This window comes from Trichosurus vulpecula, chromosome 1, assembly GCF_011100635.1.
Source record: "Trichosurus vulpecula isolate mTriVul1 chromosome 1, mTriVul1.pri, whole genome shotgun sequence".
Lineage (NCBI taxonomy): Eukaryota > Metazoa > Chordata > Mammalia > Diprotodontia > Phalangeridae > Trichosurus > Trichosurus vulpecula.
Window position 1 is genome coordinate 91,816,383 of NC_050573.1, and position 23,518 is coordinate 91,839,900.

A 23,518-nucleotide genomic window follows, 5' to 3' on the forward strand; every position below is an offset into this window, starting at 1 on the left:
TATTGCAAATACATTCTTTTGATCTTAGTGGAAGGAAGATAGGAAGGAAAAAATGAATGAAGAAAAGAAATAGGCATTTGTTAAGCTCCTACTATATGCCAGACACAGTGCTAAGTGCTTTACAAACTTTATCTCATTTAATCCTCATAACAACCCAGGAGGTAGGTGCTATTATTATCCCCATTTTACAGTTGAAGAAAGTGAGGCAGGCAGAGGTTAAGTAACTTGCCCAGGGTCAGAAAGTTAATAAGTGTCTAAGGCTGGATTTGAGCTCAGATCTGCTAGCACTCTGCCCATTCTGCTAACTAGGAAGTCACTGAAGCTTTTTAAGCAAGAGAGTGACATGGGCAGACTGGTATCTTAGTGAACAATTAAAATTATATGTAGGATAAACTGGAGAGAATAAAGACTGGACTGGAATAAAGACAAATTAGGAGTCTATAACAGTGGCCCAGGTGAGAGGTGATGAAAGACTGAATTAGGGAAGTGGTTGTGTGGATGGAGGGAAGGTGGCAGATACAAGAGGTGTGAAGGAGGAAACACAAAGACTTGGGAACTGATTGAGTGTGTAGAGTCAGGGAAAATGAGGAGTTTAGGATTACTACAAAGTGTTGAAGCTGGGTAAATGGAAAGATGATGATGCCTTCAGGAGGAATAGGGAAATTAGAAAGAAAGTTCAATTTGGGAGAAAAAAAAAGTTTTGTTTTCAACATGTTGTATGGGAGATATCTGTGGGATGTCTGCACAGAAAGAGCCTGTAGGAAGTTGGTGACAACTGGGGTTTAGGAGGGTTACTAGTACTGCATGTATAGATCTGGTAGCCTTTTTCAAAGAGAGGATACTTGAGCCCATTGAAGCTAATATAGTCACCAAGGCAGAAGGAATAGGGAGTAAAAAGAAAAGGTGCCAGCACAAAATACTTGAGGCACAGCCATAAATTAGGGGATGGGACACAGATAATGATTAAGCACAGAAGACCCAGCAGGTAGCTGCACCCATATTGTTCAGTATGGTGGCTTTTATTTCATGGCTTGTATTGTTCCTTCATTAGCAAATTTTAAGTTAGTTCTTATAGCATTATCTTGATTTATGTTATTATTCTATAGCCCTTCCTTTGGTTTTTGTTTCACTGGGTGTGATGGAAAAAAAATCATCAAACTTAAAATAAGAAGACCCAAGTTTGAATTATTTCTTTTCTACTTTTGCTGTGTGTGGTCTTGGTCAAGGTACTCTGGAGGTCCTTTCTAGTTCTAGCATTGTGTAATTATATGGCAGTGTCTCTGAGCTTCACTTGCCTCATCTGTGAAAAGGCAATGATAATATTTTTACTACTTACCTTGTAGGGTTGTGAGGAAAGCATTTTGTGATAGATACAAATGTGAGTGCTTATCATCATCATTATTATTGTCTACTACTTGGCTAAAAATGACTTTTCCTGTACAAGTGTAATTCTTCGTGTTTAACCTGAAGTTGAATGGAAAAAATAGCTTGTAATTTTTCTTTTGGTTCCATTTGAATCAATAGGCGTGTGAAACTCTTGAACCTCCCAGCCAGCCTTCGGCCCCAGAAAATGAAAAGCTTACTGGGTCAAAACATGTCAACCAAGAGCCCCTTCATTTACTCTCCAATTATTGCACATAACCGTGGAGAAGAGCGAAACAAGAAAATAGGTGGGTATTTTTAGCTCTATGAACCATGTTTTGGGATTTGTATTTTCTTCACCCTTTTTTTTACTTTGATTTGAATGAGTGGTATTTGAATTTAATACTATCCATGCATTCCTTCTGTAGACTTTCTACAGTACTTTAGATGTCAGGCTGCCTGCAAAGCATTTGCATATAGACATGATTTGTAAAACACATAGTAAAATTGATTTATTTCCCCTCATTTCACTTTTTCTTTATACTCTCCCATTTGCTGACCTCATTAGATCTTGTGGGTTTAATTATCACCTCTTTGCAGATGACTGCCTTATCTCTATATCTAGTCCTAGTCTTAGCTTTGGCCCCCTACCACCAACTGCCTATCGAACATTTCTGAGTGTTTCACAGGCACCTCAAATTCAACATCTCTGAAACAGAAATCATTATCTTTACCTCTCAAGTTCTTACGTTTAAATACCTAGGTTTAAAATCTTAATTCACAAACGTTGATGGTATAAATGTGGGTAGATAAAAAAACTCGTGTTAAAAAGATCTATGGGTTTTAGTGGACTAGGGGTGACCTGGTAGTGTGACTTGGGAGGTAAATAAGTTGTCTCAGTATATGTGAATGAGGAGTACAGTGTCCAGAATGAGGGGAGTGGTAACCCTGCCTCTCAATTCTCTCCAGGACCTACCTAGAATGCTATTTTCAGTTCTAGATGACATATTTTTGGAGGGCCATTGATAAGATGGAGCATGGGTCTTGAGATTTGAGGGGGCCCAGGGAAGGCTTTCCAGAGGAAATGCTATTTTAGTTGTTTCAGGAGATTTATAGCATCATGGATTTAGAATTAGAAAGGGCCTTTGAGATCTAGGGCCAGGGATGGGGAACCATGTGGCCTTCTAGGTCCTTGAGTGCAGCCTTTTGACTGAGTCCGAGTTTTACAGAACAAATCCTTTTATTAAACAATGTCTAGTTCAACTTATTTATTTTGTAGATGAAGAAACTGAGTGTTAAGTGACTTGTCTGAGATTATATAGATAGTAGCAAACGCACCTCTCCCAACTCAGTGGTGTGGCTTCCAGTCCATGAAATTTTTTTTTAAGCATTGTGACAGTGTGTTCAGAATGCACAATGACAGCTTCAGTAGGGGCAAGAAAGCATGAGGAATATGTTATTCCAGTTTAAATGGTAGAAGTAGTGTGAGATATGGTTAAGAAGGTAGTGTTTCTTCAGATTGTGGTGGGCCTTCATTGATAATGTCATTTGATAACTTTGATATAGAGGTTCATTGGAGCTGTATTCCCAGGCAAGGCCTACCAGCCTAGTTTGGGCCCAAGTGTTACCGGTGGCTATTTCCCCACATATTACTGAGCCCAGTTCACCAGATTCCTCTAATTACTGAAAGCAAAACAGAAAGAATTCCAACTTTGCATCCCCATTCTTTCGGTTAATTCAGAAATGAGAGACAATTTTCCAAAACTCAGGCCCAAATTGGCAGGTTTGAACAGAGGCACATTTAAATATGAGCAGTGAAGATGAGGAGGAACCCTACGGTTTCAGAAGTGAGGGAAATTGATCTGCACAACTTTTCAGGGGTTACTCTTGTGAGAATGTCACATCTCTCAACAGAATGTGACTTGTAAGAGTGGAGACAAGCATCTAGTTGATATGCAACCATGAGCCTTTGTAGCTGTCGACATTTTTGGGCTCTTGGATATTGTAAGGAGAAAGATTAGCAGTCTGATTGGATAAACATATTCCCTTTCATGTCTAATAGACAGTAAGCTCTTTGAGGGTAGGGATCATGCACTCTTTTCATTTGGGCACCCTCATTCCTGAGCAGTGTCTTCTGGCACATAGAGGATGCTTAGAATAAATGGTTGTTTAATTGAATTGAATTCAGTGCCTCAGGTTTTCTTCCTTTTGACTACAAATGTGCATTATTATTTACTTTCCTTGTCATGAACTTCTTGCTGCTACTGCCTGCCCAAATTTACCTTGTAGTTACTTTGAATATATTTTGCATTTACTTATATTTGTACATGAGTCTTTTTGTAACAGAATGTAAGCTTCTTGAGTGGAAGAATTGTTTTATTTTGGCTTTGTCTCCCCAGCACCTAACACAGTATCTTGCAAATAACAGGCATTTGCTCATTGATTAATTGATTAATTAGGGTGCATCCTTCTTCACTAGTTATACTTCAGCTGCCAATTGTCCCTGAATTTGATGGGAAGAGGCATGTTTGGTATATTTTAGTAAGGGGTAAATAGGCCCTTCACTTTAGAATAGTGAGAAAGAAAAAAATGAAAGAGTTTCTTGCTCTAATGAAACTTAATGTCACATCTTTTTCTAATTATTTCATATGTATAAGTCTTATTTTACATGAAGAATATATATGCCCTGAAGATTGGGTCCTTGCTTCCATAATCAGGAAGACAGAGTAATTGAGCTCTAGGATAGAAAGACAATAGTTGCTGCCAGTAGCTCTAACGAGAGCATCATTTTCTCTCATTTCCAGGGTGTTTGTTGCCAGCTTTTAAAAGCAGAATTAATCCTGTTTTGGGTGCTGATTTTTTTCCCCTTTTATATTTTCATAAATTAATAAGCATTTATATATTTTCTCTCTCTCCTACCTCTCCAGCTCCTCCCTTTGAAAAAAAGAAGAAAAACAAAACCTTTATAACAAATATGCATAGTTAAATAAAACAAATTCTCAAATTAACCATGTCCAAAAATACATCTCATTCTGAATTTGAGTCTTACCACCTTTTTGTCAGGAAATGGATGGTATGCATACTGTGTCATCAGCCCTCTGGAACCACGATTGGTCACTGCATTGATTAGTTCTTGTTATTCAAAGTAGTTTGTCTTTACGGTGTTGTTGCTTGTAGAAATTGTTCTTTTGGTTCTCCTCACTTCACTTGGCATCAGTTCATATAAGTAGTGTCATGTTTCTGGTTCAGCATAAGACTGAAACCCTGTCCTTCATGATTTTTTATGGTGTGATAATATTTCATTATATTCTCTTAACATTTTGTTTATCTGTTCCTTAGTAATGTATATCCTCTTAGTTTCTAGTTTCTTGCCACTGCAAAAAAACCCCAAACAACTAACACTCACTCTTTCTCTCCCTCTCTCTTTCTTGTTCTCTCTCTCTCTCTCTCTCTCTCTCTCTCTCTCTCTCTCTCTCTCTCTATCTATATCTATATCTATATCTATATCTATATCTATAGATATATAGATATACATACACATACACACATAAGTGTATGTATTTATGCATACCTGCATATACATATATACATGCATACATATATTTCCTCTCTTTGATCTCTTTGGGATTTAGACTGTTGTAGTTTTGCTGGGTCAAAGATAATATATGACATTACTTTTAGGGATAAATCTAAATTGCTTTCCACAATAGCTAGACCAATTCATGCTCCACTAACAGTATATTAATGTTCCTGTTTTTCTGCAGTCCTTTCAACATTTTTCAAGGATCTTTTTGGAATCTTTGCTGATATACTGGATTTGATCTAGAAACTCAGAGTTGCTTTAATTTGCATTGTGATTGGAAACATTTTTTCATATCGCTAGTGATAGCTCAAATTTCATCTTTTTTTTTTTTTTTTTTTTTTTTTTACAAAGGAGTCAGCTTTATTGGTTGTTTAGGGGTCAGTTCCTGTTCTTGCTTTTGCCAGTAACCTTGGCTGGGGCAATGACTAGGGCAGTTGCCTGATACAAAGTAGAGGAGATCTTGTTGATTTGGATGGTGGATGAGGCCAGAGGCAAAGAGAGCCAGTAAGAGGCAGATGAGAATCTCAGGGAAGATCTTGGCCTGGAACCCTTTACCAAAGACGAGGCTCTCCAAGTTGTTGAAGGCAGTGAGGGAGAAGACAAAGAGTGCTGAGCCCAGCAATCCTCCCTGGATAGTAAGCCACTCCGTGGAGGTGAGCTACCAGCTATACATCTGCATCCCTGCAAAAAGCAGCAGAGAGAAGAGAGGGCCAAAGAAGTGCCCATGCCCACCACCATGATGCTCCACGTGCAGGTCGGCTCAGCACCTCTGTCCCGGAGAAAGGAAGAAGCTGAATCAGACTCCACAAATTTCATCTTTTGAAAACTTCCTATTTATACTTTGACCCACACTACTGTTTCTTAAATTTGGGAGCTGATTTTGTTGACAGAAAGAAGAATGAGAAAGCACGTTACATCTTAGATGTGGTTGAGTTGTGTGACTGCGATTCTGGGTACCTGGGTAGTTTTCCATAGGTCTCTGTATTTGTTTTCCTTTGTTGCATGTCCCTGGTTACAGTCTTTTATAGTAGTCTGTACCATAAGCTTGTGAAAGTGTTAAGGATAATATACATCAAGGGGGCTGGACAATGAGCACTCTATGTCATAAGGCTGGCAATAATTGTGTGCTTGACAGCACCTTTTGAGACTTAGCGTCTTCTCTCAGGTTTACTTGTGTTGGACTTAAGGCAGTCAGAAGTCTTTGAACCCTGACACCATATCTAAACACATGCAGCTTTTGCCTTAAAAACGTATTCAGAGATCTAAATTGAAATCAATCTAAAGACGATGCAAATGTGCATGATTGCTCATTTAAATCTCAGCTTGTTTTCCTGGTGTTACTAAATTTAAAAGCATTTCAAAGAAACTTATTCTGAGCATTTAATATAATAACTATAACATCTACAGTAGAATGAACCTAATCAGCCCCATGATAAATGGTTTGCTTACTTAATTGGTATGATTGCCTTTGAAACAGATATAATACAATCTATTCCAGGTATTCTAAGCATGGTAGATAAATGGTAGACGATTTTGTCTGTACTTAATCCACATTAGGGTGAATTGATGTTTTCTAGCTAAACTTAAATGTCTTTACTTAACCCTACCCCATTCCTACCATTTATTTTCTTCTCAACTTGTTCTTATGAAAGTAGGGCAAGGTAGGACCAGGCCCAATGGGTGGAAATTATGGGAAGGACATTTTTTGCTGAGTATTGAAAGGAACTTTCTAATAATCTGGCTGAAGATGGTATGAGCTGATCTAGTAGATGGTTATCTTCTTGAGGGCAAGGATAAGATCTCCAGCTTTTTACTATAATAATTGGCATATTGTAAGCCAATATTTAATAAATATTTTTAAGATTTCTTTGACTAAACTTGACTCAGTAGGTCAGGAGTTTTCTGCTTTGAAATTTTTTTCAAATACAAGATAGATGACCATTTGTCCTGAATCAGAAATTCTCAGAGTTGGAAGGGACTTCAGGGGGCATCGAAGTCAACTCACATCTGAAAAGGAATCCTCTCTAAATCATCCCTGGTAGGTGGTCATCCAGTCCTGAGGAATTCTAGTGATGGGGAACCCACTGTCTCCTGCAGATACCCATTCCAATTTCGAACAGCTATAGTTGTTAGAACGGTTTCCCTTATGTTTAGCTGAAACCTGCCTCTAAGCAGCTTTCACCCACTATGTTCCAAGGTCTCTCCTTTCGGAGAAATCTCATTCCTTTCCTATGTGGCTTTATAAAAGGAGTTCATGTTTTAGAGAGTATGGTAGACCAGACCATGGATTCTTAAACTGGAGTTTTTAAGTTTGTTTTTAAAATATTTAATAAATGCTAGCTATTAATATTGTAATAACCATATTTCAGTAGAATTGATTTACTTTGTGATTCTGTATGTTTTATTTTACGTATTTAAAAACTTGATTCTGAGAAGGAGCTCATAGATTTTACCAGACTGCCACAGTGGTGCGTATCTCAGAAAAGGTTAAGAAACCATGGACTAGATTATCCCTTTAGGTCTCTTTCAAGACCAAAAAAGATGGAAATTTAGCATTTGTTATAAAGAGAACTCCTTTTGTGACACATAATAATAGAGATATTAAGTAACAGTATAAGATAGTAAATTCCATGGGGACAGGGACCATGTCTTATTTATTTTTCTATTTCCCACTCTGCCGTGCACAGGGCTTTATGTATATTAGGCATGTAATAATTATTTCTTGGCCAGATTTAAGTGATAAATTTTATGATAGGGATAGTAGGTGAATCAGATATTTTTAACAGTGGGCTCATTGATTAGGTCAAGTTGTTGGCATAGTTATTTGGGTTGTTTTTATAATAATGTTGTAATAGAAATGCAGAATCTTAGAGGGACCTAAGAGGCCATTGGTTCCACTCTTGTTTCTACATAGATAACTCCTCAACTTCCTCCCCACCCCCACCCCACCCCCCAGAAACTCTTTTAGTCTTATTGGCCAAATCATTTTTCCCCCTCTGAGGCTTTTCTTGTAGTTATTCTCTTCTGGATTTTCTTCTTGGGTGGTCCTAGGTCCATAATATTTCTTAATAGTTATCATCAGTGTGTTATTCTGTTTACTCACATATCTAGCCATGCTTCTTGACTAGGGGCTGATACTTGGATAATGGATATCCGGTCCATTGCTCGGTCTGCACTTGAAGCCTTTCATCTCCCGCTATCCGTCATCCATGGCTTTAATATTTCGGTGTTGACTATAATTTCCTGTCCTTCAAGCTCTCCCCGTGCTTCCCTTGTGTTAAACTCATTTTCTGTCCTCGGTCATTCTACCCCACCTTGCTTTCCTCGACCAGTGTTCCTACTTTATCTTCTGTTTCTTCTCTTCACAATCTTGGTCCTTTAATTATATCGTTCAAGTTTACACTGTCTTTTACCCCTAAATTCCTTTTCACTTTGTCTTGTGGGCCTCCCTCTGCTTCTGTTTGCTATATATCACTACCTAGATGTCCTGTAGGCATGTGAAACTTAACCTGTACAAAACAATTTTTTTTTTCTCTAGCCTTACCCCTCCTCCTAACTTCCCTCTTTCTGTTGAGGGTGCTGCCCTCCTTCCAGATTCCTCTCTATATCCAATCCAATGGGGCAGGTAAGGGGTGAACTGAATGGAGTGCTTTCTCTGGAGTAAGGAAGACTCCTCTTCCTGAGTTCAAATCTGGCTTCAGACACTTACTAGTTGTGTGACATTTGGAAATTCACTTTACCCTGTTTGCTTCAGTTTTCTCATCTGTAAAATGAGCTGGAGAAGGAAATGGCAAACCACTCTAGTATCTTTGCCAAGAAAACCCCAAATGGGGCCATGAAGAGTCAGACATGACTGAAAAATGACTCAACAACAATAACAGAAATCCTATCCAATCAGTTATCAAGGCTTGTCAGTTATCCTTCTTCAATATCTTTCATTTCTGCCCTTTCTCTACTTGCTAGAACTGTCCTAGTTCAGGCCCTCATCCCTTCTTGCCCGGAATAGTACAGTAACTTTCTTTCTAATTAGTTTCCTTACATCCAGTTTTTTCTCTCTTGAATCCATCTCACAAATAGTTACCAAGCTGATAATCTTAAAGTAAAAGTCTTTCTATGAGGTCCTCTGCTTAAGGAGTTTCAGCTGTTCCCTATTGTCTCCATGTTGAATTGTAGATTTCTCTCTTATTTGAAGCAGGTTGTTTCTAGCCTGTATTTTCATCCTGATTACATATTCCTCTCCTTCTTGTGCTTCTTGTTTTCTGCACTTCAACCAAACCCTCGTGCTTGCTGTGCTTTAGCCATGTCCTTCCATCATTTGTCTCCATTCCCTTTCCTAGGGATGTTCTCCCTCTTTTGCTGTACCTCTTGGAGGCTTAACCCCGGTGCCACTTGCTTCAGGAAGCCTTTACTGATTCCCTTCATCACCTTCTCTGAGTACTGTGTTTTATTTTGTGTATGTCTTGTGTTTGCTTATCTGTGAACATGTTTTGTTCTATAGGAGAATTTAATCTACTTGAAGGCAGAGACTATGTTTTTTGTGTCCCTAGTACCTAGACATAGTAAGCAATTGATAAGTGTGTGTTGATTGATTAACCTTGACTCTGGAATCCAGGGCCATTCTTATACTCCCTGGTCATGGAAGTTGGGCTTAGTCATTTGCTACTTAAAGTTCACATATGCCCCTTATTTTTACTATGCCCAAGGTTAGAACATGTAGCATTTTTATTTTGGGACTAATAGTTTCTTTTTGGTAATACTCTTATCACTAATGCTGGCCTGCAGGTTTTTAGAATCACATTTTTGTGTGTTCTATCTTGCACTCTTTATAAATTGAACACTGTGTACCTGAGTGACCTATCATTACTGTAGGAATGTTAAGTATTAATGAATAAGAATCCTTTAAAGCAATTTTTCATGTAGTCTTCCTTTGTTGACATTTGTAGACTTTCACAAGTTTCATGTCTCTTTGAATTATTCACTCAAGTAATCATGGTTTGGGGAGAACTGTAAATGTAGATTGTTACAGGAGAGATTTTTCATATAAGTTGTGAAAAAATAGGGGATTTGGCCTAATCTGGGAAGAGACTTTTAAGAGTTCCCACTATTTAAGAACTCTGATGATTTCAGTGACCAACCATGACTCCAGAATACCAAGACTGGAACATGTTTTCTACCTATTGACAGAGAGGTGTTGGACTAGAGATGCAGAATGAGACATATATTTTCAGACACAACCAATAAATGGATTTGTTTTGCACAACTACACTAACTTATTACAAGAAAAATTAAACAATTTGGGGGGGCATTAAAAGTATAGTGATATCAATATGAAAAAAGGCATCAATGAATCATTTAAAAATATGCAGAAATGAACAGAAAGAATTTTAGAGGGAGACACAAACAAGATAACTTTTGGAGATAACATGCTAAATTGAGCACATTCTTTTAAAAACAAAACAAAAATTAACTGTACATAATGAGGTTTGTGGTATCATGCGCTGCTCTTTCTCTTTTTTTTTTTTTTTTTGGAGAAAAGTTTAGGTTTGTTTGGTATTTGTTAAGCCCAGAATAACCCAAAACTAAAAAAAAAAAGTTAGCTTTGCGAGTTGGTAGCTATTCTGATTTTCCACAACTTATTAATAACAGTAACAATAACTAACAAGAAGTATGCTGAGTAGCAGCATAGGGTAGGGGGTAGAGAGCTACACTGAGAGTCAGGAGGACCTAGATTTCAGTCCTGCTTTTGTGTGATCCAGACTGAGTCATGTAATCTCTTAAGGACCCTGGCCAACTCTTTATGGCTACAAGTTGTAGAAGAGGTGCCAGGTTGCATTGTTTGAAGGAATTCCCTTACCAGGAATTCTATACACCAAATGAAATCATAAGTCCAGAACAACAACAAAAAAGGTATTGATTAGCTGGCGTGCATATAGCATTTTGTGGTTTATAATGTAATTAATTTGCAGCTGGCCTTGGTGAGGCCTGTGGTCCAAGGGTTTTTTTCCTCAAGATTGATTCCCCAGTCTTCTGAACTCAAATCTAGTGCTCTTTCTATTGTACCAGAGATGTCTCCAATAATAGCTCACATCTCTGTTGCCTTGTAGTGATTTACAAAGTGTTTTCTTTATATCAACCCTTTGAAGTAGGTAGCTCAAGGCTAGTAATACTGTAAGATTTTAAGGCCCTGTAATTTTGTCAGGGTGATGAAATTGCATCTCTTGCCTTATTTAGAAACAGTCATAGAAATTTTCTGGAACCAAAAATTCACTCAGTAGCCAATCTGAGGTTCTGAGCCTCTCTGAATTTAGCATCGGATAACAGTTATCATCTCCAGGCCCATTCTTCAACCCTTTCCAGTTTGATAGGATTTATATTTTTTTCATTGTCTTTAAGAACCCAGAGTCACTTCTGTGGTACCAAGAGGCATTGGATTTAGTTAACAAGTTAGTCAGTAAGCATTTCCAGGCACTGGGCTAAGTACAGGGAATACAAAGAAAAGCAAAAAAAAAAAAAAGCCTATATTCTCCAGGAGCTAACAATCAAGTGGGTGAGACAATATGCAAAGAACTCTGTATAAACGAGATGTGAACAGGACAATTTGGAGATAATCAACAGAGGGAAGGCACTGAAATTAAGGGAGATCTCTAAAGCCTTCTTGCGGAAGATATGACTTTGACTGAGATTTGAAGGAAGCCAGGGAAGATGTGAGGCATAGATGAGAAGATAGAAAGTTCTGGTCATTAGAGATAACCAATGAAAATGTCTGGAGTTGGGAGGTGGAACAGCAAGGAGCACCGTGTCGCCAAATTGCAGAACACTTGGATGGGTTTGATATTGATAGCTAAGGGGAAGACAGATTGAAGTGGAGAGAGACTTGAGGCAGCAAGATCAATCAGCAGGCTATTGTAACAGGTCAAAGGCTAGGTGATGAGGGCCAGCACCAGGGTGTAGGTTGTGTCAGAGAAGAGAAAGTGGTGTTTACAAAGGTAGAAATGGCAGGACTTGGCAACTTATTAGAAATTATAGAGTGAGGAATCAAGGATGATATATAGATTTTGAGCCTGGCTAACTGGGAGGAGGATGGTACTCTCCATAGGGATAGAGGAGTTAGGAAGAGGAGAGACTTTTTTGCAGGGGGAGAAAGATTCAGTTTTGGACATGTTGAGTTTTAGATATTTCTGTGACATCTAGTTTGAATTGTCCACTTGGCAGTTAGAAATGTGAGACTGGAGATCAGGAGAAAGGTAGAAGGACTTTTTCAGGAGTGTAATCATACTGTATTTATATAGCCTGCTTTAAGTACTTTTTTCATAACACCCATGAGAAGTGAGCAGTGTAGCAATGTAAGTAGTTCACCCATTTGATTTTTTATGTCTTCCCCAATTTTTAAAAGTTATGAATTTGACAGATATCAGTAAACATGAACATTTTCATATACAAATAACAAAAAAAGACTCTGAAATCATGAATCTCTATTATGGACACTTAAAAAAAAAGCTATATATTAATGTTAATGTAGTCATATCAATAGTAACCTGCTTGTCTGTATCCCTTTCTGAATCTCCTTCTTTTCTCTTCCGTGGGTTCTAGTTCCATTTCTGCCATTTAATATTTTTGGGACTTGGTTTCTTTATAAAGTTAGAGGATTGGAATGTAAAAAAAAAAAAGGAATAAAATAAAACTGGACATTCAGTAATTACAATGACTAAACTTGATCCTAGAGAATAGTTAAGAAACTTCACCTCCTTTTGTTTCAGAGTAAGGGGGACTATGGGTGTGGAACATTACACATACTGTCAAATGTTGGGGATGTGTTAATTTTTCTGAGCTGATTTTTTACTCTTTTTAAATCTTTGTTGCAGAAGAAGCCTTGCTGCATTAGAGGAGAAAAAGAGGGATGTATTTGGAAATGAATTTAATGTAAAAGCAGAAAGCTTCAATGAAAATTGTCAAAAACAAACCAAAAATAAACTAGGAGGTTGGAGTGCATGACCCCTAATTTTACTCCAACTATAATATTCTTTCATTCTATCATTCTCTTATTCTTACAGACTGTGGGTAGCTGAGTCCAGTGACTCTGGTGTCTTACTTAGGGACCAATGGAGATGACTTAAGAAGCCATTCCATAATCATCTTTCTTGTACTTTTTGGCCCTTATCTGTAGATTGTTGACCCTGCTGTAGTACTGTACTATTCATCCTGCCTGGTGCCCACTGCACTGTTGACTGGCATATTGTTTTTGTTTTTTAAATGCATAGGTGTATTGGGCCTGTTTCCAATGAATCCCTAATGTAGAAAAGTGAGACAGACCACTTTAAGGTTGGACTGTTGGAATGGCAGGTGTAACTTGGTACTGTATATCTTACTTTGTGGTGGAGAGAACTAGTGAAAAATTAGTTTTTAATCTTTTCTCTAATGGTGATTGTAATTGCCTGTCACATTGGAAGAAATCAGTAGCTAAAGCAAAATCCTGAAAGCCATTTTAAATGTAGAAAGATATAAAAATTAATGATTTTTTGGTTGTGTTTTTTATAGATTTCCAGTGGGTTCAAGGAGATGTTTGTGAAGTCCAACTGATGGTGTATAATCCAATGCCATTTGAACTTCGTGTGGAGAATATGGTATGTGTCATGGCTCATTTATTATCACTGATGGATTTTAAAATTTTGAATGTAAAAATAAAACGATTTCGGTACACAAATCAGAACACAAAAATAGGATTCCATATGAAACTGTAACTCTCTACTTCGTACCACTTACTTTTTAAAAATGTGGGCAAGGGTAAGGGAAGAGAATAAGCATTTATATAGCACTATTTGCCAGGTACTGTATTCATCACTTTACAAATATTATCTCATTTGATCCTCACAAAAACCATACAAAGTATGTGGTATTAGCCTGTTTTTTAATAGTTGAGGAGACTGAGGCAAGCAGAGGTAAAGTGACTTTCTGAGGGTCACACGGCTAATAAATAGTTGAGGCTGGATTCAGACTCGGGTCTTCCTCACTCCAGACCCAGCGCTTTATTCAGTGTACCACTGATGTACCTTACATAATAAACTGTAAGCTCTAGTTTCAAAACTGCCCTGTTCATCAGTGCTTCCTTCTGAACTTCCTTCTGTTCCTTCCTGTACATTAAAAATATCTTTCCATGGTCTTCTTGTTGGGGGGGAGAGGTCCTCAATATTGCTATCTCCCCAATTAAAAACAAGAGAAAGAAATAAAAACATACACACACACACACACCCACACACACACACACACACACACATACACACACCCCAAACTTGTAACAAGGCTAATCAAGCAAAATGTAATTGTCCCCAGTGGCTGTGTCCAAAATGTATGTCTCTTGCATCTTATGTCCTTGACCTCTGTCTGGACAATGGTAACGTACTTCATCATTGGTCCTTTGGAGAGAGATGTGATTGGTCTTTACGTTGATCAAAGCTCTTATGTCTTTCAGAGTTGTCTTTCCTTATAGTGCTGTTGTTCTTATCTAAATTGTCCTTCTGATTCTTCTCACTTCACTTTGTATCAGTTTGTACTCTTTCAGGGTTTTCTGATACTGTGTTGGGTCATTTCACATGAGGGAAAACATTCTATTACTTTAATATACCACTCGTTGTTTAGCCATTCCCAATTATTTAAGATGTAAACCAAGGCACCCTCTTAGATTCTAGTTCTTCTATTTTTCTTCTTCTCCCTGTCTTAATCCCTTCTTTCCACTGGCAGGGTCAAGGAGTTGGTTTTGTTTGTGACTATTCTGCCCCTAGTATTATCCTTCCTCTTAAAACCTCACTTCCAATTCCCACTTGTTTCTCTGCTGAATCTGATGTATTGAACATCAAGCCGGTGTGTGTGTGTGTGTGTGTGTGTGTGTGTGTTCTGTCCTCTTTTGTCCATTACATATAAGAGTGAGGTTTATCTGGTACCACTACTTCTGCCTCTTCCTTTACATTTGTGTACTCTATTTCTCACAAACACCAAATTATGGGAAATACTAAGTTCTATGTCCTTTTTTCTCCTTTGTCCACTAATATATTCCTTTTCCCCTCTCTTTTCCTTTTCAAACAATTTGTTTACACTCTACTTGTACTTTAAATCTATTATTCCAGCTTCAAAGATGAAGAAACTGAGCTTCATAGGGTAAGGTGACAGGCTTAGGGACACACAGCTAGTAAATGGTAGAACTGATTTGGCTTTGATCTCTTGCTTTGACTCTTAACTGCAATTCCTTTTATTTTTATTTTTTTCTGTATTATACTGCCTCAAGATTAATTGAATGTGTTTACCAGATTTCCTAATCATAGGATCATAAATTTAGAGCTGGAAGAGACCTCAAGGGTTATCTAATTCAACTCTCTCATTTTCCTGATGAGAAAACGGAGACACATAATTATTGAATAAAAAAGCTTTTAAACATTTGAAATGTACAGAGCAAAATTGTGGATACAAGTAGAAAAGCAACAGTCCCTCTTCTCAAGGAGCTCACCTTCTACTTGATGGTGGGGATGGTGGGATAATGCAGGCTCTGTCTCCACTGGGATGACTCCCCTGGATAATGGCTGTGAGCCTGGTGTGGAAGCAGGACTGGTGATGCGGAACAGCTCTTAGGTTTAGGGTCATGGGTTGCCTAAGGGTGTGAAGGGAGGTGGGGGTGTAGTTGTGGTCTTTTGACTGGTCTCTCATGTGCTGCCTGCTGTCTCTTCCTCAAGACCCCTTGATGTTTCACCTAGGCTTGTTTGCCAGAATTGTTAAGTGCCTTGCCCAAGGTTACTCAAATTGGAAGTAGCAGATTTCAACCCTGGTCCTCTAGCTTCTAGTATTTTGTGGGCAATAATTCCCTGTGCTTGGTGCTGGAAGAAGGTGCAAACATAAAGAAAACCTGGTCTCTGCCCTTAAGGAATTTATAGTCTGATTGACATAGACTTCCTTTGAGATGTGACAGATGTTTACTATACTTTAAGGGCATCTAATACCAGGATGCTTTTTAAATCTTGTCAGTGGAATGGCTTTTCTTAATTTTCTTGGGTATTTAATTACAGAATAAGAGTTAGAAGTTACATTCATTGGTTGTCTGAATCAATTCCCACCTGAAATGTGAATCTTCTGTATGGGTCTTTTGCTCAAATTTCTTCAGTGATGGGAAGCTCATTATATCTTCAGAATATCCCTTCCATCATTGAACATCTGTAGTCATTAAAAATTTTGTTCTTCTGGAGCTGCATTTGGGTCCTGTTGGGTAATAAATACCCAGTGGTATTTATTAGTGATGACCTCTGGAGCTATACAATTCAATCTAATAATCTCTTATTAATATGACAGGTTTTTAAGATCATGTTGCTCCCTAAGAGTCTTCTCTTTCGTACACTGAATACTTTTTGGTGGGCCTTTTAAATTGACTGGTGGCTGAGAGAGCTTACCCTCTATCTTCTGATCAGGACTTAAAACATCGTTGCTGCTGTATTATTAATATTTTTCTCTTGATTTATTTATGAATTTTGTAGTCTTTGGCTTTTGCATTTTCAAAAGTTGTCATATCTTCATTATGTACATTGTCCTGAGAGTCTTGATTATATTAAATATAGCAAAGTGACAACTATATGAAGAAATTGATTCTTTGATTCTCTCTCTTTCTTCATGATCTGAGTTTTGATACTATTTTACAGTTCACTTTTATAACCTATAGTGACTAGCATAGTTCCTTGTGTGTAGTGGACATTGAATACTTGTTTATCAAGAGCAGTTACTATGGACAAGGGACAATAAAGATATGGTCTCTGCCCTCAAGGAACTAACTGTTTGAAGAGAGAGCCAAGACATGTAGAAAAATAATTGAGATGCATGATGCTCTATGAAAGTATAATGAGAGAGACACAGGGTACTGTGAAAGTTCATAGGAGCCTGAGAGAAAAGGGAGGTTTCACTGAGGTGCCTGTATATCATTTATGTTCTTGTGAAGGACTTGCCAGATTCTTGATTTAATTTTATAAAAGTATTTACTGCCTGCAGTAAAGTCACAGGGTTTCACACTGGAGTTTTGCTCCCGCTCTCCTCCCCTCTCCCCACAACTTGACAAAGCATTATGCCCATCAAAAAAAAATTAGTCTCTTCCCTGATACTAGCAAGGAAAGCTACTTTAGGAATTCTTTCATGAAACATCAGATTGATAGTAGGCAACTTATTAATAAGTGCAGTAATGCTTTCAGAATAAATGGAGGATTTAGAGTTAGAAGACATCAGTTGGAGTCCTGACTCTGCTCCTTCCTGTCTGTGTTTTTGGCTTTGGCCGAGCCATTTCCCCTCCAAGAGCCTCATTTTCTATCTTTTGAATGAGATGATCTTTAAGTTTTATGGCATACTAGCTATGTGAGTTTGGATAAGTCTGAGACTTAGACTCTGACACTCAGTTTCCTCATTCCCAAAATAAGAAAATAAGAAAGGTGATAATTTTTTTGTGTATAGACAAGTCTGCCTCACAAGGTTGTGGAAAATTCTTTCTAAATTTAAAGCACTTTATAGATCCAAGTTACGGTTAAGCATTTGTATGATATACATAAACATAATGTATTTTTTCCTCTTAATGAGACCATATATACCTTTGGAGGAGCATGTGAATTTCTCCAGTGTAATAGTCAAATGAAGATTGGGATATTTCATGTCACTTAAATTACAAGCAAGACAAAAATTCATTGTGAAGTTAATTTATGCAGGGAATTTATAGAGAAAGAACACACACAAGAAACCTAATGAGTATAAAATAAGTTTTTATTATTATTGAACTTCCCCCCAAAGATAATATCCCATTAAGAAATTTAGAAGCAGATTACTTAAAATTCTAAAAGGTGAGAGAAGTTCAAATAAGGTTTTAAAAAAGTGACAGTGTTGTGAAGTGGAAAGAACACTGGATTTAGTATAAGAGGAATTATGTTTGTATCCCAGATTTACCATTTACTAGCTGTACTACTTGTGGGCTATATGACCATGGCCTAGTCATTTAACTTCTCTGATCCTCTGTAAAATTAGTTATAATAGCTTTTGTCTCTTTTTTTAATCCCCAGTCCTTAGTATAGTTCCTGGCATATAGTAGGTGCTTAATAAATGTTTATAGATTGATTATATTCTCAATACCTATCTGACAGGGTTATGGTGCTAAAAGCAATTTATAAATTGTAAAATGCTATGTAAGTGTGCTGCTTTAAGGTAGACAAGGGAAAAGAAGGTTGAACTAAATTCAACCAAACTTTTTATATTGACTAAATTAAGTCAAAAATACAAATTTTCTGATCTTTCTGATTCAAGAACCAAGTATTGGTTACCATAAGGAAGAGCTGTTGGCACAATCATCAATAGTGCTTTTGTGTGTAATTCTACAGTCAAAGCTAATTATTTGTTTAAGACTTTCTGCCTTTATTAGAGCTATTAGCACATGTAAATATTTGATGAGTTAGGCCTCCTTGGGAAGCATGAGACTTGTGGAATTTGAACTTCCCATATCTGTCCAAATAGAGGCTGTTCCTGAGTCTGGGTCACACCCATTAAATGAGATCTTTTTAAGGAGGGGTGGGGTTGAGAAGAGGAAACACAGGTAGCCACTGAGAAATAGCAGTGATTATAGGCTTTACTCAGATGTTATACAAATAAGATTTTGAGGGAAAAAAATTTGGCTTTTATTTTGAACCAGTTCAGTGCTTTTGAGATGGAACCAGCATACATATCAGTGTATTAAGGCTTTTTAAAAATTAACATTCTTGAGGATTCCATACTAGTTCAGAAGTCTGATCTTAGATGCCAACAGGTATCATTCGACATGTCCAAAACAGAATTTTTTGCCCCAAACTCAAACTTCTTCCTAACTTTTTTATTTCTATCGAGAGCATCACCATCTATATAGTAATCCAGATGAATAATCTTAGAGACATCCTCTGTTGTACTTTCTCTCTCCCACTCTGCTCTTCTGAATACCCATTCTGTTACTTAGTTTTGTGGATTTTACCTCCTCAGCAGTTATTTTTCACAGTTATTTTCTTTTTTTTCTACTCATCATAACCACTCTGGTGCAGGCCTTTCATTTATTGATCTTTTTGATGATTAGTTTGGAATCTGTAGTCCTGGTTTGGGTGTTGCTAAGCCTACTTCCAGATACCACAGTCTTTCTAATTCCCATGATGACCTCTGAGGCCCTGGTGGGAGATTGTCATACAAGTGACTAGGATGGACCTCAACAAAAATTCACTGAGAGATGCTGGTAGTAAAATGGATCTGGAGTAGCAGTGGGGACTAGATATATGCCTGTTCTTTCTCCTGGACCTGTCAGTCTGGAGTAGTGGGAGAAGGATTAGCCACTAGTATACAGGGTTTCAAGGGGAAAGGAGTCCTCCAGGGAGAGGCAGTTTTTATTAAGGTGAAGGGTAAGGAATTTTTACAAAAAGCTTAGGATGTAGGGGAATTTGATTATAAAATAGAGTATTCCAAAGGAATGAGCAGGCTATTCATAAGATCATTGATTTATAGCTAGAAGGGACCTTAGAGGCCATCAAGTCTAATACTTGGTTTTTCCAAATGTGGAAACTGACTACTAAAGTAGTAAGGAGTAAGAGTCTGAAGAGGGATTCAAACTCAGATATTCCTAATGTCAAATATAAAATTCTAGATGAATCAGTTCATAGTGGGCCTGTAGGGCAATCAGAATAATATTGCATGGGGATAGGGTTTGGCAGGAGAGAATATTTGCATTCTGCTTGCACATCTAATGTAATGAGACTGGGTGACTGGGAGTACTAGGTGACAGTTCCTCAGGAGCTATGTTTCTAGGCTGTGCTTCTTCAACAGACCTAGTTTTTTTTTTTAATGCATAATTAATCCTATTGTAGACAGAATTCAGAACTTTGGATTTTTGGTGTATACTTCTACAAGATTTATCACTCTCCCAGTGTATCTCAGCTTGTTGATGGTGGGAATGAAACTTTGGAGCCAGGCTTCTTGGCAATGGGCTGGAGAGGAGCAAGGGATGTTGGGCTCTCTATGGAGTGTATGTATCCCCAGGTATTTCTTGGCTTGTTGATTTATGCGTAGAACATTATAGTTGGAGATCTTGGAGACATTACAGTCTGACTCCACTATGTTACAGATGAGTTACCTGAGATCTAGAGAAGGAAAGGGTAGCTTGGTGGCACAGTAAAATGAGTGCTTGGAGTCAGGCAGACTCATTTTCCCGAGTTCAAATCTGGCCTTAGAGACTTACTAGCTGTGTGACCCTGGGTGAGTCGCTCAACCCAGTTTACCCAGTTCCTCATCTGGAAAATGAGCAAGAGAAGGAAATGGCAATCTTCTCTAGTATCTTTGCCAAGAAAATCCCAAATGGGGTCATGAAAAGTTGGACATGACTGTAATGACTAACTGACGGTAGGATAAGGGGAAATGAGTTTTTAAGGACCTCACAGTGATATGGTAGCAGAGCCGCGATTTGAATCCAGATCTCACACTCATTTTAATGATCTTTCTAATATACTATCTTTTCCTGTGTTTGTTTTTTATTTCTCCTGCTTGATTGTCATCTTCAAGATATTTGAAATTCCTGATTGTGTTTGGCATATGACATTTTAATACTTAGTTCATTGGGCCTATTCCTCTTTCTTCTTTAACATGGATATTTGAGGGTTAGCTGCACGATTACATGCTAATTACACCCAAGACAGAAATGATTTGCCAAAGGTTACAGAGTGAGTATTGGCTGAACTGGCATTAGTATTTATAACTGCAAAGCCTGATTATATTGTTCAGTAAACACTATGCAAGATGATTTTTATGTTGTTGGGTAGATTAAATGTGCAGCCCAGCAGCTGTGAGTGTACTAGAAAACCCCTCTAATGCACTTGAGCCACATCCATTTTGAGTTTACTAATTCCAGATTTGTACTTCTTTAACCTGGTCGGGGGTCAAGTTTATTTGTGTTCTATTTTTGAATACTTTCCTTATTAAGTTTATAGTACAAAAATACTTTTAAAGAAGAAATTGGTTTTAAAGAACTTTTGAAACTTTGTGGTTAGAAGAAAGGTTGTGTGATGACAAGAGCACCACTGCATTTGTGTTACTTTGGACAAAGTACTTTGCATCCCTGGTTCTCAATTTCATCGTATGTGGGAGGAGAATATTACTGCCTGTGACAACTGCTTTACCAGGACATTTTGAGGATGAATGTGGATGAAAGTGCTTGTAAAAATGTACTGTGTGTTATGTAAATGTATGTTATGTTGATTAATAATGATTACTAATATATAATAAAAAAGGTATCCAAATAGATGCTGCTAATTACAGATAAGTCATAGCAAGTTCACCATAAGAATTTTATTTGAGTTACTACATGTATTTGAAAACAATAAATTTAATTTTTTATTGGCTTACTTTATTTTTATTTATTTTAGCTAACATTTATTGAGTACTTCGTGCCTATGAGTCAGTATTTATTGATATTCTTTCAGTCACTTTTTAAAAAGTAAAAATGAGACCTGAGGTTTTTTTTTTTTTTCTGAGTGCCTTTGATAACTTCCCCTTGTTCAGAGATCTTGAGAGCTGATCTTTTGCAAATGCCCTAAAAATTGTCTTGCTTCAACCCCAGGCTTCCTTTATATATTCATGTTCTGGTCCAGCTTCTTTTCTCATCCTGTTTTCTTCAGTACTTCTGTTTCTTTAAGAAGCACACCCAGTACTTTGATCACAGGATCTCAAAATGGAGGCTTCCTGATTGTTAATAGATCTTCTCTGTCTTTTATCTGTTTGTTTTCCCCTATTTAGTTTCATGCTTTAAATGCTTTTGGGATAACTTTAATTAGGGCTTTCACCAAAGTGTCTTTAAAGTTATTTATCTTTTCCCTGTTTTTTGTTCTTTTATGATGTTATAACTGCTCTTAATCATTTCGCAATCTTTTTGGTAACATTTTACAAATTAATTTGTTGTCTTAACTTAGGTTGCTTTCAGCTATCAGGTCATTGCTGTAGCAAGTAGATCAAATGTTTTCTGACTGAGATCACTCTTAGGATATTTCATTCTCTGTGTTGTAACATTTAATTTATATCAGTTAAACTTCTTTACAAAATTGTTTTAATCAGTGTGGGTGTCCTTTCCTCTATTTCCCATTTTTCAGTATTTCAGTCATTTGTTTAAACAGGTCAAGGTGAATTTGTTTTCACTGTAAGCCATATCTTTTTCTCATTTTTATTCTCTAATTGTTTTTTCTTTTGGCTAGTTTTAATCTTTACTCTGATAAATGAGAGATCTGTTTAGAGATGGCTGATTCATGAATGACTACTTAACACTATGTCTACTTTCCCATCTATGTAAAATTTAATGAGAATGATTTATGCATGATTGAAGGTATGCTTAGTAAGAGTATCAGCAAGGCACAGGCCGCCTTTTAGAAATGACATTCCACAACAGACCACATTTTACTATCACATCATTGATTGAAATGTATAGATAATACAAGATTCCCCTTATCGCTTGTTGACCATAAAAAAAAGCTGTTGATTTAGTAGAGTTCCATTTTAAAGGCTCTCTTCTAACAAACAATCTACCATGAATATTTTCAATAGTTTCAAACTTTTAATATTTCAAATAAGATTATCTGAAAGATAAAACAAGAGAGATAACCTTAGCTCCCTACTGATTAGTAATAACAAGGAAGACATAAAATTGGAAGATACTTGCTCATCAAAGATGTTCACTACTGTCAGAGAGGAGTTCAATCTAAGATCCTAATTTGAAGAGGCATTCTTTATGGGTGGTAAGATCCTCTTCATGTTTCTGTTTGTAGATTTGCTGATTTCATCAAACCACAGTCTCCCAAATGAGATCCATAATCACTCAAAAGAGTTTGGTTTAGCTCTCCGCACACAAGAAAAACTAAGAGGATCACTAAACTTTGCTATGTAGATGGATGGATAGAGCTTGTCCTTCAACATTTGTAGCTTGGACAGACACTGCAAATGGACAGTGATGTTGGCCCAGAATTGAATAGGGAGAGTAGAGTGAGCTAGATTGCCTTAAGTGCATTGCAAAACTTTTTTTTAACCTCGGTTTCCCTGAGATAGATTCCCACCTGTCTTTTTAATATTATATATAGGTATATATATGTATGTATGTATGTATATGTATATATATATATATATATATATAGTATATATATATATATATATATATATATATATAAAATTGGTAGTGTTATATGGCTGTGAGTCATGGAATACTATAATCTCTGAAGAGCTAAAGGTGAAGAGCAAAAAAGAGATACATGGGGGACATGAGGTGGCCACAGCGTATTACAAACAAGGGATTACATGAGAGGAATAATGCAAAAGATACCATTAAAGAGATGCATGATCAAAAATAGAAGAGCTAGCTCTTTACTGATGGCAAAGTAAAACCAGTGGACAGTCCACATGACCTGTTGGTATCTACATTGTGTCAAAGGTATGTGAGGAATTTTGTCTTCATGTTGGGTGGAGGTCCTATTGGTAATACATGGCCATATAGCCTTCAGAATAGTGAGGCAGGGGTGGAGCCAAGATGGC

General features: G+C 37.3%; 1 protein-coding gene and 1 pseudogene across 2 annotated transcripts in view; one reads left to right on the forward strand and one right to left on the reverse strand.

The window, feature by feature from the left end:
- The window catches only part of TRAPPC9 (trafficking protein particle complex 9), a 1,018,418-nt gene that overhangs the window by 183,666 nt on the left and 811,234 nt on the right, over nucleotides 1-23,518 (forward strand). For both annotated transcript variants that reach the window (XM_036742028.1, XM_036742029.1), the window contains 2 exons: nucleotides 1,525-1,670; nucleotides 13,481-13,566. In XM_036742028.1, the coding sequence (XP_036597923.1) occupies nucleotides 1,525-1,670; nucleotides 13,481-13,566 (232 nt within the window). The remainder of the gene's footprint in view (nucleotides 1-1,524; nucleotides 1,671-13,480; nucleotides 13,567-23,518) is intronic.
- On the reverse strand, nucleotides 5,324-5,683 carry LOC118834582 (annotated as a pseudogene).